Below are 18,087 nucleotides of genomic sequence, written 5' to 3'. Positions count from 1 at the left end.
CTTTGGATTTTTTAATGAGCTAACTTGGTTTCCGTTAATTACCCTACTAGATAAATAATACTGCAAATTACAGAAAAAACTAATGACATGAATTCAATCTTGAAGGAAAGTCTTTTAAAATTGGAAAAATTACGCGGATAAGCAAGCATATACTAGTTAATTAGCTAACATATATATAGTTTGAATTAATTATGGCTCGTGACAAACATTTAGCTGTAATTACAATTTGAGTTTTTGTATAATTTTCGCGATTATATAGTTGAGTTTTGTATAATTCGCGCGATTTATACAAACGTTGTGTGCGAATCAAATTGTATAGCGAGATATACAAACACTACAAATTATATAACGAATTATACAAATGTTGTGCATGAATTGTATAGTGAAATATACAAACGTTATACGAAAACTGCGAATTGTATAGCGAATTATACAAACGTATACAAATGCTGTGCTAATTATACAAACGTTGCTATAATTGTAGCTACGAATTGTAATTAGCAAACTATAGCTATGAAGCATAATCAAGGTATTTTTGAGTGGCTATATACGAAAATCCCCCTTTAAAATTTACCTTATAAGTACATTTAATGAGTTTAAGTGATACACGTGTAAAAAATATTTGTATATAAACATTCTTAAAAAAGGACATATTATCCGCTGCAATAAATAAAAATAACCTAACAATGAACAAAATTTCTTAGACCTATAATATATATAACTTAATCTCATATTTGATTCCTAAAAAATGGAATTGATGTCCTAATTCCTAGTTCACACAGAAAATTGGACACATTATATTGATCCTCATGATGTAAAATGGTTTGCCAATTACCCGTTGGAGTGGCCCAGTGGTTTGAGCTTGAGACTTTTACGTTGGAGGTGTTAAGTTTGAAACCCCTTGCCAGCGAAAGCAAGAGGTTTGTCTTTTGAGTCGAGCTCGTTGTATCGGACTTGTCTAGTGCGGGTTACCTCTCTTGTGTGCCATGCGAGTTATCGCATAGAAGCGGGAGCGCACTCAAAAGATAACGGCCGTGAATTTTACCTTGTCATAAAAAAAAATTATATTTTGCCAATTCTTATTTATTGACCTTTTGATTTGTTATATATTAACATGATCTATTACTCCAACCACAGAATATCACGAATTAATTAATAGAGTATACCAAAAAAAGGAAGAATTGATTAATAGATATTGGTGGTTAGTTTGTAAGTGGTTGTGTACTTCATAAGTAGATAGAAGTTGATGACATGATCAATTTGGGTATCATTATTGAATATACTTTTTTTAGTATCTCTTTCAAATATTTGAATTAGTAGGATAAATGAGTTCAGGATATCAGACCATATAAAAAAAATCTCCCAAAACAAATTGAGTGAGAGAAAGAAGAGTTGAGACAAAATCTTATTTCCTTTTTAGACTATAAAGAATGATTAATTAGTACTCCCTCCGATCATGTTTATTTGTTCGTACTTGACAAATCTCTTAAGAAATAATAAATTAAATAGTAATTTTATTATATTGCTACTAATTATATGTTAGGAAATGAATTGGAAACGTGAATAAGGGAAATCCGCATGTACAATCTTTTTACCAATCAAATATGCTACATAATGAAAAGAGAATATTCCATTGCGAAATCTATATATAATAGTAATTTTATTTTTACGAAAACTACTAAATTCACCTTAGAAAAGCAGGATCTGGATTGAGAGATGGACCAGAATAATTTGTCAGTTGGAAGTAGCACAAATTAAGTAGACATGCAGGAGAAGGACAACATCATATAATGTACAATTTGACCTATTTCTTGGAAGACATGCAATATATATACCCTTAGGGTCCGTTTGATTATTAGTTAGAGTTATATACGTATTTTATTTGCAGTGGGATATTAAATTAAGGGACCACTTGGTCGTGGCACTTGCCAATTTGATCTCAGAGATACTTACTGTAATATGATAGCTAACTTTTATTCAATATCAATCACAAATATGGAGTTCTTACAAATTCACTCAAAAAGTAGCAACATTGAGCAGCTAAAGATCAATTGTGAGATAGTAGAGATCGAGTGTAAATGGAGTTTTCTTTATTAATCTCTACCTATATTTTCTATACATATAAATTAAACACACTTCAATATTTTTTTTAATATGAAACGACAAAAATGAGTTGTTTTGAACTTTTAACCCCTCACATGCCTTATAAGCAGATCTTTAAGATGGAAAGTCAAATCTCATTGAACTACATTTTTTACCCATAAAGTAAGCGAAGTCAAAACTTTCAAGACGAGCTACTTCTTGTTGGTGGGGCTTTAATTTGGCGGATTGAGAAGTGTTGTTATATATGTATATTAGTAAGCAGAATGAGGACAGAAGTTTGGGGTTACTGTTGAATTGGCACGCGAGACAAAAAATATGGGCTATATGAGGCATATGTCGGTCGTACTAATTAACCACTATTGATATTGGACCTGTGCCTCAGCATGCATGCTGTATAAAATTCACTAGGCCCCCCTTGATATAGGGACCTCCTTAATTGTTCTTGTGAAATGATAGAATTGAGAGAAATGTAATGTGTTATGTGAAATGATACAACCCAACTGTTACCGTATACCAGTACTACTTCAGTGAGATAGCTAGGTGTGTTTATCGGAAATATCGTCTTTTTGATTTAACAGTAAAGTTTGTAAAAGAAAAAAAAAAAGGTTAAAAACAAATAATTATGATCGATCAAGTTTATTTCTTTTTGGCCAAACCTCGAAAGAAGAAATCGAATACAAGAATATAATTTGCACAAAAGAGGAGAAGGTCGAGAGTCTTTTCCCTTCGAAATTCGTAAGGAAAAGGAGATGAGACGTTCAAATAGAGAGTTTCGAATTTTTCTGATGCATGCTATTCTGCTGAAAGGGCTCTTTTTAAGGCCATAAAGCCCATCCTTCGCCCAGGTGTGAAATGACTCTACAATATCTCCAAAAAAGGCTATTAGTAGCACATGTATGGCTCTAACATTGGGATCGAGTGCATGTTACTGCTGAGTTTGAGACTGACTGTTGATCCACCTAAAGGTCTTTATAAGGGTGATACAACTGTAAAGCAGTTCGTCTATGGGGATGAGTCCTGCGGGCTACGCGGTTATGGAGCAGCCTTGGTTATGTCGAGGCAAAATTGAACCTAGTCATGTTGGGGTCCTTGGGGATGCCACCCCCAGAATTTTCTCGAGCTGGAGTAAGCATGTCTGAAGGAAAATATTTTATGTATAAATTCAAGAATTCTTGAATCTTTCTATTTTGTATTTCTATATATTCTTTGTGTGTTTCGGTGTATAGAAAATAATATAGCAACATCTCTATTTATAAGAAATCAAATTAAACTAAGACTAGAAAGGCTATTCCTATATGAATTAGGACAAACAAATCTTAACTAAACATGAATTAAATAAATAACAAACAAAAAATCCTAAACAACTTAGGATTCCTACTCCAACTTTAAATTATTATTCCAACATTCTTCCGTAATTCAAAGTTGTATACTCCTGTCTTTTTCTTCTTGTCATTGTTGTTGCATTGGAAAGCCTTTTTCTTCAATCTTCAATTTCATTCTTGTCGTTTGTTTTTGTTTTGGAGAACTTCTCTTCGACAAAGAAATATATAGATCTTGAAGTAAGTGCTGTAACACTAGACCGTACCTACGGGCCGAGTAGACCGAACCTTTGGGCCAGGTTGATTGAACATACAGTTCGGATAGACCAAGTCTTTGGGCTGGGTACACCGAGACTTCGGGCCAGGTAGACCGTGCCTTTAGGCCAAGTAGACCTAGCCTACAAGCCGGTAGACCGTACCTCTGGAATGGGCAGGCTGTACCTACGGGGCAGCACATATATGAATGGCATCAACGAGAGTTGGAGACAAAGTGCTTTAACACTAGTGTTAGAGCACGTTGTCTTTTTTCTTTTTTTTTACTTTCTCCAACTTTTAATTAGAGAAAAGTTTTTCCTCTTGTACCATGTTTGCTTGTACTTCTTTAATTATGCAATATTTTTGTAGGTCCTTCCTCCTAGCATGATGTTTTCATGCATATATCATTCAACCGGTGCTTGTCATTATGATCATTGGCCAGACGGATGACTTATATGGGTCATAGCCGTCCGCCGACAACAAAAACTCTTTGATTCTCTACCAGGATTGTAAATACTCTGATACCAATTTGAAGGAAAATATTTTATTTATAAACTCAAGAATTTTAGAATCTTACTACAACATCTCTCTTGATCTTTCAAAAATTTTAGAATCTTACTACAATATCTCTGTTGATCTTTCTATTCTTTTTTTCTGTATATTCTTGTGTGTTTCGGTGTATAGAAAATAACCTAACAACATTTCTATTTATAATAATAAGAAATCAAATTAAACTAGGACTAGAAAACTTATTCTTATATGAACTAGGACAAACAAATCCTAACTAGACATGAATTAAATAAATAACAAATAATAAAGATCTAAACAATTTAGGATTCCTACTCCAACTTTGAATTATTATTCCCATAATGTTCCGTATGTCGTTGGTTCTGATTCAACTACATGTCATGATCTAATTCGTCCTTTCGCCAAACACGGTTTTTCCCATACAATCTGGAACCTTTTCTTCTTTAAATACATTTTAAAGATTTCAAATTTAAGTCTCGAAGAAATAAACTCCTATCGAGTGCTTCCCTTTCAATATGTTTTATGCATAGGAAATGAATCTAAATTAGCCTGCTTAACGGTTTCGAATTAAAGAAATCTTCCAAGTTGCACTTGCTTTGCGAACAGTCTTAGATATAGCTCTATTTTATTTCATTTTTCCGTAGTGCGTGTTGTGTTGGATTTTCACTCCACTGACCCAAAAGAGTTTATGGATCTAGTTTTTGCATAAATAGCAGAATTTATTATATTGTTAATATATTATTTTGTTTACTTATGTAAAGTTCTCTTGGTTGGAGGTGGTATACGTAGTTTAGGAATGCGAGATGTCGGCCCATTAATTGCCTGTAAAACAGCGTGGGTTCCTTTAGCCGGTTTAGATTGACTTATTTTTAAGAGAAAAATGCTTATAAGTTAAAAAAATAAATAGGTGTAGGTCAATTTTTTTTTGACTTATTAGCTATTTTCAACTTATAAACTGTTTAAAATAAGTTCATCCAAATAAACCCAACTATTTATTAGGGCTTATTTTAAGCACAAAATGATTTTAAGTTGGCCAGTCAAACACTCAAAAAAGCTGAAAATAGCTTATAAACCAATCCAAACGGCCTCCTTGGAAGGAACCAAAAATGATTTGGAAGTTACATTTACGTAAGGTCTTAGCCAATTTGATGCCATTTTTTTTATAGATAATTTACATAAATTTCATAGTGTTAAGAGCTAATTACATTATTTTTTCTACCTTTTTTTTAAAATTACAAAATTCATTAATAATTATGAATTTCGAATATATCATTAGACTTTTGAATACATCAGCAGACATCTTGATACATATGGAAGTAATGTATCCGAGAGGAGAGGGAATAAAAATGTATTAGAGAGGGCCGGAGGAGATAATGCATCCAGATACATAAGGAAAATATTTATCCGAGCGGAAAGGAATGTATTTGAGAGGTGGATTGAGATGTATGAACGAGAGGGGAGTGATGTATCCGAGATGATTTTTTTGATTTTTTTTAAATAGTACTCTCCCTGTTCCTTTTTACTTGTCAAATTTTGACTTGACACACCTATTAAGAAAATGATGATTGGTGTAGTGTGTTTACCATTTTACCTTTATTACTTGATAGAGTTTTAAACATATTTACTCACTATATTTTTTTCAAAGATATTAATTCAATGTTAATAAATTGAGGGTATAATAGGAAGAAAAAAATTATTCTTTTTTGATTTGTCAAAATTGACAAGTAAAAAAAAAATTAAATTAGAAAATATTTGACAAGTAAATAGAAACAAAGGGAGTAGAAAATTTTAGATATTATGCTTTGTATTTGAGCAATGTTTTGTGAATTTGATTGCAAGCTTATCATTGTAGTTAATGCTACCAGAGGCCGCTTGCATCTACTCCTACAATTTCACATTAAATTCCCCTTCATTATTCTTTGTTGACTTTCAAAATCTAGAGTGTTCCAACTTTGATAAGGGCTATATCATCAGTGAGACTTTTTTTTTTCTTCACGAATTCAATTAGTGATAATTTAATTGCATCAAAAAAAAGTCAAAACATTACACCTCTAAAACTAAATTAAGATAGATAAATAGTTTGATCTCCCGTCTGAAAATAAAGATTTTGTTCGTTGTAACAAGAATTTCAATAAGTTCAGATTATCAAAGTTAATTTATTATATTTATACCTCTCTACTTATATTGTATATAATTGTGGTCTGCAAGAAGATGACATAATTTTTTAGCCAAAGATTTATTCTTTACGTTTCTTTTCTTATTTTCATTTTACTTTGGATGATATGACATATCTCTTAACGTAGTCACGTCTGCTGGCATTTAATTTGGCCACCCAACAAGTAATTTAATTTAGCCTTCCCAACAGTCACGTCTAATTGCATTTAATTCAGCCTTTCCAAAAATAAATGTCACGTGCATATTTGGTTCAGTACTCCCTCCATTTCTATTTACTTGTCAAATGATACATTTATTAAAAAAATAATGATTGATATTAGTGAATTTATTATTTTATCCTTATTAATTGATAGATTTTAAAACATATTTACTCATTATATTTTTCGAAGACATTAACTTAATGTTAATAAGTTGAGGATATAATAGAAGAAAAAAATTGTCCTTTCTTGATTCGTCAAAATTGACACGTATAAAGGGAAATCAAATTATGAAATATTTGACAAGTAAATAAGAACGAGGAAGTATTTTGCAATTTTCTCTCTTTCCTTTCATTCACTATATATACTCCGACAAATCAAAATGGATATACGGGTCTATTTTTTTGGAGATATTAATTGTTAATGATTCTTGAACATTAATGTTAATATTTGTATAAATGATATCGTAACGTCGTACCTGGAAAATGAAGTACATGTATAAGAGGATAAAACATGTTTTTAGTCGGGAACTTTTGTTTAATTTTCCGTTATAATTTGATTATTGTGAAAGTTTTTTTTAATATATCAAATGGTTTTGACTTTTTTTTTCTGTAAGCTTTCACTATTGTTTTGCTGAGGTAACTTTTTTAATTTTTTAATTGTGAGATTATGTTTTGATTTGTCTTTTTTGTTTAGTTTTTGAAACTTAGGTTTTGCTGATAACCTTTGACATGAACTTACTTAAAATCAACGTTCTTAATATCAAAGAGTCGATAAACTCGCGTACTAAGTCCATCTTTCTTCTAAAATAAATTCAGATTTTTTATTTTTTATTTTAATTAAAATCAATCATTTTAGGATTCAAGTATTAAAAGACGACTTTTCATCGTACCATAAAATAAGTAAGAAGATACTATGACGGCGCCGGTTAAATTCACTAAACTATAGTTTTTTAAGGAAAGATAAAAACCTTGACAAATGATTAATAATGGCAACTGTTTTTTCCTGTCAACGTATTGACACTTGAATTTCATTTTATTAATTTGTCCAATTATATATTCTATCTACATATTGAACTAGTTCAACTGCAATCAGTTGAAAAAATTACAACTTTTTATTTTTTCTCAATGATGATATTCCTTAATTTGCAAAGAAGAAGATCAATAATTATCCTAGTCCTGATTTACTTTTTCTCAAATTTCACATCATCTTACTCCAGTAGTTGCAAGAATGGCTGTGATTTAGCTCTAGCTTCCTTGTTCATCTGGCCCGAAACGAATCTCCCTATAATATCCCAACTATTTGACAACGTCTCATACAATGATATCCTTGACTGGAATATAAATCATATCACAAGCACGTTTATCCTAACCGAATCCAAAGTTAACGTACCCTTTCGTTGTGATTGCCTTAATAATGGCGAGTTTCTGGGACATGTATTTCCATATAATGTTAGTGCCAATGACACTTATGATCTCATCGCCACAAGGCGCTATTCAAGTTTGACGAATAAGGAGTTGTTGATGAGGGATAATAGGTATCCGGATAGTAATATCCCGGATCATGTGACCTTGAACGTGACGGTGAATTGCTCCTGTGGGAATAAAGATGTGTCCAACGATTACGGATTGTTTATCACGTATCCGATGAGGCCAGGGGAAAATTTGAGTTCTATCGCGTTGGCGACTAATACTAGCTCAAGGCTCATAGAAATGTACAATCCGATGGTGAATTTCAGTGCTGGCAGCGGGTTGTTGTACATTCCTGGCAGAGGTTAGTTCAAATTAAAGAGGGAAAAAAAGAGACTACTTAATTTGTACAATGTGGCTGTTGTTGTGATGGCTTTTCAATTTGTAAATCCTGTTTTATTTATGGATATAGTACTTGTTTTATGCAGATAAACTCGGGAATTATCCACCTATACTGACCAGGTACAATTTTCAGATTTGAAGTAGTTATACATTGAGCACCTTATCTTTAAGACATGCTAATTGCATATTGTTTAACGTATTTTGGTCATCCATGTTTCCCCTGGCTTGCAGAAAAGGTAGACTACACTTTCCTTCTCTTTCTTTTGTGTTGGTTCCTCTTCTAATTACTTCCAAATCAAGTTGTTGATGGAAGTATCGTACAACGTAAGCGTACTGATTATTCTGTATGGGTGTCTCATCAGGCTCATCAGGTAAAACAATAGCTGCAATAGTAGTAGCTGCAATAGCTGGAGTTTCATTATTGGTAGGCATCATTTATGTGGGAGCTTATAGAAAGAAGGAACAAAGGGTTGCAGCAAACATCCCGGCATCTTCTGGTCAATCCCATCCACCTGGTCCTGGTAATTGTAAATCTCATTTCTTTTTTCTTCTTCTACTTCTTTGGTCTTTCTTTTTGCCTACTTCTTCGCTCTTCCCAAATTTCCAGTTTAAATCTCCTTCTGAATAAAGCCTCCAGTTGAAAATGTCTATCTTGGTTTAACAATTAAGCATTTTCGCAATTCACAACAAAAATTCTTTCAACTCTGCCCTTAAGGATATACAATTATTCTAATCCATTATCAAACTTTAACTTCATGGCTGTTTCTAATGGTTTTTCACGAGAATCAAACATATTGCAAGCACATTGGGAGTAATAAAATCAATGTCAAAGGGATTTTTGTGTTGTTCATCAAACTGCTACACCGCTTTGTACTTATGCCATATCTTAGGTTTTTTTTATCCTTTATGAATGAATCAAATAAACCTAGAGATTTCCGAAAGCTATTAACTGTCCCTTTATTCTTTAATTAACAAATCAATATATGGGAGAGTGATTTCTCTTTCCACATGTTTATTACCAATCTTTCTTCTGAGCAAGGCCTAAGGCTCTGACCTTGTTGATGGTGCTTCAGCAGACCTTTCGGGCATACATGTGGACAAATCAGTGGACTTTTCGTATGAAGAACTTGCTGAGTCGACTGATAACTTTAGCATTTCGAATAAGATTGGAGAAGGTGGCTTTGGAGCCGTCTATTATGCCGAGCTGAGAGGCAAGGTCTGCAGTTCAAGTTTTTGTCTACCCATGACTGCAAGATTTTGTCTCTCTATTGTTAGATATATATTACGAATTCAGTAAGGAGAACAAAAATCTTGCACTTTGTATTATTCCTTGATTATAAAAATGAATTATGGGGGAATTAACAAGGAAAACTTTGATCTAGCTATAATTGCTTGTTAATAACTTTATGATTTTTAGGACAATTGTTAGTCAAAACTCATTAAAACAAATTTTGATGTATTGATGAGAATTGATCCAACACTAATCTCCGATTAGATAAGGTGAAGTAAAATTGCAAGACGTAATGGTTAGATTCTTCTAACTAGTATACCATGAGACATTTTGCACGTTGACAAGTTAGATGTCTGAGTGGTGTCAACTAAAATAAACTGATAAAACCTGTTAAAACATTTCTATTAAAGGCAGGAATATCTCTGCTAATTCTACATTGAAAACTCTGATACAGAAAGCAGCAATAAAGAGAATGAATAGGGAAGGAAGAACAGAATTTCTTGCTGAACTGAAAATTTTGACGTGTGTTCATCACCTAAACCTGGTATGATCAATATCTTCTGTCAGTTGATGCATTCTTCTTATAAATCAGTTTTGTTTCTTTTGACGAGTACAATATTGAAAACTAGATCTTGTAAGTTGTAGCAATATCTTTTAGAACTTCATTAGCATCCCCATGCCTGGAATAGTTGATTGGTTTGAAGGAAATGTAAAGAGAGTGCTTTTCTCACTCAAAGCATGTTGTTTTACTGATTTTCACCCCTTTCATTTTAATCATTCTACTCTGTATACATTGAGCTCGTAAAGCTGCAAGTTTAGTTTATCGTTTGAAGGTATAAACAGATCCTGTAGGAGTTTATTTTAAATTTACAATGGGAACCGAATTTGAAAATATGTCCATGAAGAGAGAGCATACCTAAGAATGTGAAGGATTTCTGTATATCATTTTATTGATCTTGTGCGGAACTGATATGTGGTATTATGCTTAATTTGTTTTCTCATTTGATTATTTTATCTGATTCTGAATGCATGCAGGTGTCCTTGATAGGGTATTGTGTTGAGAGGTCCCTCTTCCTTGTATATGAATTCATTGAGAATGGTAATCTAAGCCAACATCTTCGTGGTATGAGAATTCTTTTTGATGGAATAGTTCATTCTTTTGATTTTCTTCTTAATTGTATTTTTGATGTTTATGTGCTTACAAATCTACTAATTGTTTGGTAAATCTATTTCCAGGGGAAGAAGTATTGACATGGTCAACACGGGTGCAAATTGCAATGGATTCAGCCAGAGGTCTTGAGTATATACACGAGCACACCGTCCCCTTTTACATCCATCGTGATGTTAAATCAGCAAATATACTGATAAACAAGAACTTTCATGCAAAGGTATCTTTAAGGTCCCTATTAATTTCTTTGCATTTCAACAACTTCTGTAGTCTCCTAACTGGTAAATCACTCACAGATTGGAGATTTTGGCTTAGCAAAACTTGTTGAAAGTGGAAATCCAACTTTGAATACACGTTTTATGGGTACATTTGGATACATGCCACCAGAGTAAGTTTTTTCACTGTATAAAGCGTGTCTAAAAGTAGGTGTAGCTTCAGCTGTCCCAACTTTTTTACTTGAATAGAGAATCTAGCAATAAGTGGTCTTCACAGCAACCGAGAGTTGGCCTTTAAGATTAGTACTATATCCTAGACAAAATCTCTTTCAGGAATTGATTTATCAATATGTAAGCAAAGTAATTGCTTCGAGTATTTATTCATGTGTATATGGTATCATTGACTTGTTTATGATCACCCCTCATATTTACAAGATAGACAGCATTTCGTCCTTTAAAGATTTCCTGCTATAACACGCTAAGAGAGCATATCTAATGTGTCATAAAAGTGTAGTAGCAAAGTACAACATAGTAATGAATGTTAAAATGTGCAGGTATGGTCATTCAGGAGTTGTCTCTCGTAAAGTAGATGTCTACGCTTTTGGCGTTGTCCTTTATGAATTGATTTCGTCCAAGGAAGCAATAGTCAAGGAAGATGGTGTTGATGAAGCAAGAAGCCTTGTTGCTTTGGTAACTTTATCTTCAAATTTCTTCACTGAATGTTATTCATTATCATTGAGAAGACCTTGACATAAACTTTATTGTAGTAATTGTTTATACTCCTCTGTATTTTAAAATCTGACACTCGGCTCTTACATTTCTAGCTAGTGTTATGTTGCCTACTTTATGACAATGTTACAAATTTTGAACCGTGATTGTTCCATGATAATTGTAGTTTCATGAAGCTCATAGTCATCCAAATCAAATTGAAGCCATTTCCAGATTGATAGACCCTAAACTCCGCGATGACTACCCCCTTGATTCAGTCTACAAGGTACAATTATATCTCTTTAATTACGGCACTAGCTATTTACCCCCTTTTCTTTCTCTGCTACCAATTGAAGCAACAAATCGCTTGCCTATTGCAGATGGCTCAACTCGCTAAAGCTTGTACCGTGATAAAACCTGAAATGAGACCGACCATGAAATCAGTAGTAGTTGCTCTTATGGCGCTCTCATCGTCCACATGATTGACAATTTGATGTGCTGGCTTTCACTCTATGGAAATTAAGATCAACAAGCACAAAAAAAGATCATGTTGCATATCTAAAGGTGTTAGGCACAACAGGGCCTTCTCAAGTTATAGCACTTGTTTGAATTGGAGTATCATGATTTCAATGTATTTCTTTTTGTATGCTAAGAATGCGGTATTGTTGAATCTTGATTGTGGTACATGACCCAATGTAATGTGCATAGCTTGCATGAGTTTTAAAAAGAATTGTTGTCCACAACCAGTGAAGTGGTGGTCTATAATATATCATGGCAAAAATAGTCTCTGTAAATGTTAGTTACGTAGATATGTCAAGGTAAAAATTGAGTCATAGGTTTAACTTTTCAACAAAAAAACTTAAAAATAAATAAATTTACTGTTTTTCTCCTTTTGTTAAATTTGGATTTTCAAACTATATAGTAAGAGTCCCTATGGAGGATTTTTCTTCTTTTTGTCAAATTTCAAATTGTTGACTGTGAGCAGCATCCACTGGTCAGTCAAAAGTTGACTTGGACTGATTAATGTTCATTTCAAAATTGAATTTACACCGAGGGTTTGTTATCGAGTTGATGGTAAACTTCACCTCCCCATTCCAACGAAAAATTTTAAGATGGGTGAGGCACAACCTAACAATAATTGTGTGAGAGTCCATTTGCATATTTTTACCTGCCCAGCCTCTCTTCTTTTTCATATTCTTCATCGTAAAATTTTTCGTTGACAACTAGTCAACCTCTAACTTTTCGTTATCCACTTCGTCCTAGCCTAATAACTCCCACATAGTGTTATGTTTCCCCTTTGATATTTGATTTTGGAAGTTGAAAATTAAAACAAGAGGGAGGAATGTATATTTTCCCAAGGATAAGGACAGTCGTATTAGTGATGTTCTTATTTTCAGTTGATTATGCTGATTCCAGGTGCACAGAGGGCTGTGCCTTAGCTTTAGCTTCATATAATGCTGAGATACCTGATCCGAACCTTAGTTTCATAACCGAGCTCTTCTCAAACATATCTATCCCTGAAATCCTTCGCCATAACCCTGATCGCAAGCTTGAAGGCGAATACCGGATTAACGTACCCTTCTCCTGTGACTGCCTTAATAATGGCGACTACTTGGGCCATGTCTTTACATACCCTGTTTACTCTGAGTGCAGTTATGATTCTGTAGCGTCCGACTATGCCAATTTGGTAACTGGAGAGTGGTTGATGAGGGTTAACAATTACCCGGAAATGACAACCTTGAACGTCATAGTGAATTGCTCCTGTGGGAACGAACTTGTGTCCAGGGATTATAGTTTGTTCCTCACGTATCCAATGTTTCCAGGGGAAAATTTGACGTCAATCGCCAAAGCGACAAAAACAACTTCCCAATTGATCCAAATGTACAATCCAGGCGTGAATTTCAGTGCTGGCACTGGCCTGCTCTACATTCCAGCCAGGGGTGAATAGTTTGAGCTATCTATTTGAATAGTCCTATTTATTTTGTTCCGCCACATTTTAATACTAGTAAGTTCGTTTTAAGTTTCAATTAAGGGTTCTGAAGCCGACTAATTTGATTCTCTAAAGCCAAGGAAAATGCTTTCGGTAAGTAGGAATATATGACCTTTGAAGAAAATATATGGATAACTTATTAGTTAGCTTAATTCTTTCTACTTCCCCTTCCTCTGATTTGAACCATTGATTCATTTTCTCATCTCCCGAAAGGTTGTAGTATTTTGGGGTCGATTGTCAAACTTTATGTTGTGGATTTTAATCTGGACATGGGGTTAAGTTTTGTACCTAAATTTGGGGTTTGGTAAAATGTTTACTACTGTTGACATCCTTTTTTTCAATTGGTGGATAATATTCTGACCATGGTTCCTTGTTTTATGCAGATAAACTTGGGAACTATCCACCTATGCCAACCAGGTATCTTTTTCAGACTTGAGATTGCTATAAATTGAACATATAATCTTGGCGCATATTATTAACATATATTTGCTCGTTCATGTTCCCCTGACTTTGCAGCAAAGGTGACTGCTCTCTTCTTTCACCCAAATCTAGTTAGTCATGGAATTGTGCGGTCTTATTAACTATTCTGTACGAGTGTATGATCAGGCTCATCAGGTAAATCATTTGCTGGAGTGGCAGTAGCATCACTAGTTGTACTAGCTGGAGTTACATTACTCATATGCATCATTTACGTGGGATTTTATAGAAAGAAGGTACAAAAGGCTATGCCACACATCTCAGCATCTGCTGATCAATCGCAACTATCTGGTCAGGGTAATTCTCTAGATTAAAAAAAAAACACTTTGTGCAACATAAATTCTTCCATAATTTTTTTCATTCTTTATCAAGTTTTGAATTGATAGCTGGTGTTGTCTTTCTTCCTCTAGTGTCTGTCTACTGTTTTTTCACAGGGATCAATAAATCAAATAGTAAATTGGAAGTGTTAAAATCAGTGTCACCTTTGGTAGATTGAGATTTTGTTACTATCAGCAAAACACTTCATGGCTTTGTACTTATTCCATATCTTGGGTTGTTATTATATAAAACAAATTTTCTAATTCAAGTGAGGTTGATATCAACATTTCTTCTGAGCAAGGCCTGAGGGGACTAAGGCCGTGACCTTTCTGATGGTGCCTTGGCAGGCCTTTTGGGCATAGCTGTGGACAAATCTGCGGAGTTCTCATACAAAGAACTTGCTGAATCGACTAATGGCTTTTGCATTTCTAATAAGATTGGAGAAGGTGGCTTTGGAACTGTTTATTACGCTGAGCTGAGAGGAAAGGTCTGCAGTTCAATTTTTTATCTTCAAATAACTGTACAAATGTCTGCCTGTCTCTTTTGGAGGTTGAAATCTTTCTACTCCCTACATTTTTTTTTCCTAAGCTATTTCTCATAAATTAAAAAAGGGTAAAGTCTTGGAACACCTGTCAATATTTTCATCGCATTAGCTAAAACTTATTTCTTTTTGTTCATTCCAATTTTAATAAGATGGATTTTACTGAGGCTGTGAATGGACCCTAGCTTTCCTTTATAGATAGCAAGTCAGCTGCTACTCTACTCTGTCCCTTGTTCCATGTGTTTTAGAAGACTTGTATTATGAATTCAATAAGTAGAACACAAAATCTGAGTCCTGGATTATAGAATAACGTTGGAGGAATAATATGAGAAGTGTGATAAGCCTAGAGAATCACAGTTTATAAAAAGCTATGATTATTATGAAGAATTTATTAGTTATAGCTTAAAAGGGCAGCCCGGTGCACTAAGGCTCCCGCTATGCGCAGGGTCCGGGGAAGGGCTGTTATTCTGCAACTGGATGTGTTGGGGGATTTCTAATTACATAAACAGATACGAACTTACTTACAAATGGACTTGTGCTTAAAACGATAACTTGAAAGGGGGTAACTCACCGTTCAATGGGACATTTCTACATTTTTTCTTTTTACACTGTGAATCTCTGCTAACTTTTACAGGCAACAGCAATAAAGCAAATGAATAAGCAAGCAAAAACTGAATTTCTTGCTGAACTGAAAATTTTGACGCGTGTTCATCACCTGAACCTGGTAATTATCAATATCTTCTCTGTCAATTAAGATTGCCTTAAGAAGCACTTCTATTTCTCTTGATGACCACAAGTATAATGCTAATCAGGTTAAATGATTCAACATCTTGACATCATGGCATTCATGTTTGATATTTGAAAGAAAAACTAGTTTATAATCCACTTCATTAACATTCATGGATGGCAATTCACATGTTCTCATGTCACCGCCACAAATAAATTACAAACAGAGAATCTTTTCTTATACAGTTGATCAATTTTAATCAATCTAGCCCTTAGTATAAACGAACTTTAAAACTGATGGTATGTCATATGACAGTAAAAATAGAACCTTGTAAGAGATGATTCATGATTTATTGGCCACATGCCCACATTTGCACTCGAAGTTTGAAGTCTGGAATTGTATGTATGTCATATACTGATCTGGTAGGGAAGTTTAATGAGGTATTATGCTTATTAGTTTGCTTGTTTGATTTTTTGCTGTCACTGAATGCATGCAGGTGTGCTTGATAGGATATTGTGTTGACAGGTATCTCTTCCTTGTATATGAGTTCATTGACAATGGTAATCTAAGCCAACATCTACGTGGTATGAGAACTTAATGAGCTATAGCAAATTAGCAATGTGATGGATTAGTTAATTCCTTGTATTTTTCTTCTTATTTGCATTGGAGATGTTTATATGCTTAAACATTTGTTAGTTACTTGATAAATCCATTTCCAGGGAGGGACACGCTACCATGGTCAACGAGGGTGCAAATTGCACTAGATTCTGCCAGAGGTCTCGAATATATACATGAACACACAGTTCCTGTCTATATCCATCGTGATATTAAATCAGCAAATATCCTGATAGACAAAAACTTCCATGCAAAGGTCTTATTGAGGCCCCATATCTTTCTTTCTTTTGACAAATATATATATATATGTGTGCTCTCCTAATTGGTAAATTACTTGCGTACAGGTTGGAGATTTTGGCTTAACGAAACTGGTTGAAAATGGAAATTCAACTATACCTACACGTTTTATGGGCACATTTGGGTATATGCCACCTGAGTAAGTTTCTTCATTGTACTACTATAGGAAACAGCTGCTGCTGAATAAGCCTACTTAATAAGGAACCTGACAATAGGTGGTCTTATGGAAATAGAATTAGCATTTAAGATTTGTAATTCAAACTTTTCCTCTTTCTGGAAGTGGCTTAGCTAAAACGTTAGCAAGCTGATGTACCGGTACAGGGCAGACTGGTGCTACTGGAGTTTAAACCCCATACAGATCTTCAACTTACTTGACCATTGTTCTAGAGACATTTTTATGTCAATGGAATTCAACAACTTTTATTTACACATTCAACTTTTTCAAAAATATAATGTACATATACAAGCTGGAAACTTATGTTGGCTATACCTACTGCTGTATCACAGATGAATAGTACCAATAACCATTGCTAAAATATGCAGGTATGGTCATTCAGGAATTATCTCACCTAAAATAGATGTCTATGCTTTTGGCGTTGTCCTGTATGAATTAATTTCGTCCAAGGAAGCGGTAGTCAAGGAAGATGGTGTAGATGAAGCAAGAAGCCTTGTGGCTTTGGTAATTTGCTTCAGCATATTTCTTAACAGAATGTTATCTTTTGCCACTTACATGACCTGCTCATGGATTTTACCCTTCTTGCTAGTGTTACTTTGTCTATTGCACCAAATTTACGAGCTAATGGTGATTGTTCCGTGATAATCATAGTTTGGAGAAGCTCATAATCACCCAAATCCAATTGAAGGCATTTCCAGATTAATAGACCCGAAACTAGAGGATAACTACCCCTTTGATTCAGTCCACAAGGTACAATTTACATCTCTTTGCTGCACCATGTACCACTTTTTGTTTGTTTGCTTGTTTGAAGTATTAAATACTTGTCTATCACAGATGGTACAGATTGCTAAAGCTTGTACAGAGAAAGATCATGCAATGCGGCCGACTATGAGATCAGTAGTGGTTGCACTTATGGCACTCTCATCATCAACAGAAGATTGATAATTTGATGTTCTTGTTTGGTCCTTGAGTGTTTCATCGATAATTTTTTCTTGAAATCAAGAGCTTAGTTCCAACTTCTGTAAAATTACTTTTCCTATTCAGATCACTTTCCAGTGGGTATTCATAAAGAGTCACGGACTCGTTTCAGAAAGTTGTTAACACTACTGATATTTTTTTTGATTTTTGAACTGCTACTCTCATGGTCATAACATGAAGATAAAGATCTTCAAGGTATTGAAATTTCTCTTCCATGTGCTAATGTTGTTTTGTTTGCTAAAAGGAAGACATATTCTCG

General features: G+C 34.1%; 2 protein-coding genes across 2 annotated transcripts; both read left to right on the top strand.

The window, feature by feature from the left end:
- Positions 1-7,668: 7,668 nt before the first annotated feature.
- Positions 7,669-12,475, top strand: LOC129886251 (lysM domain receptor-like kinase 3). Its single transcript, XM_055960848.1, has 12 exons — positions 7,669-8,350; positions 8,475-8,508; positions 8,620-8,624; positions 8,751-8,909; positions 9,462-9,604; positions 10,074-10,163; positions 10,655-10,742; positions 10,856-11,007; positions 11,084-11,175; positions 11,557-11,692; positions 11,898-11,996; positions 12,091-12,475. The coding sequence occupies exons 1-12, from the start codon at positions 7,705-7,707 to the stop codon at positions 12,190-12,192; spliced, it is 1,746 nt and encodes a 581-aa protein (XP_055816823.1). The 5' UTR covers positions 7,669-7,704; the 3' UTR covers positions 12,193-12,475.
- A 303-nt stretch (positions 12,476-12,778) lies between these two features.
- Positions 12,779-18,026, top strand: LOC129886250 (lysM domain receptor-like kinase 3). The gene is made up of 12 exons (XM_055960847.1): positions 12,779-13,650; positions 14,084-14,117; positions 14,217-14,221; positions 14,307-14,474; positions 14,843-14,982; positions 15,671-15,760; positions 16,260-16,347; positions 16,483-16,634; positions 16,723-16,814; positions 17,219-17,354; positions 17,502-17,600; positions 17,685-18,026. The coding sequence occupies exons 1-12, from the start codon at positions 13,053-13,055 to the stop codon at positions 17,790-17,792; spliced, it is 1,710 nt and encodes a 569-aa protein (XP_055816822.1). The 5' UTR covers positions 12,779-13,052; the 3' UTR covers positions 17,793-18,026.
- The last annotated feature ends 61 nt before the right edge of the window (positions 18,027-18,087 follow it).

The sequence above is a fragment of the Solanum dulcamara genome, chromosome 4, assembly GCF_947179165.1.
Source record: "Solanum dulcamara chromosome 4, daSolDulc1.2, whole genome shotgun sequence".
Classification (NCBI taxonomy): domain Eukaryota; kingdom Viridiplantae; phylum Streptophyta; class Magnoliopsida; order Solanales; family Solanaceae; genus Solanum; species Solanum dulcamara.
This window is presented reverse-complemented; position numbering and strand designations above follow the sequence as displayed.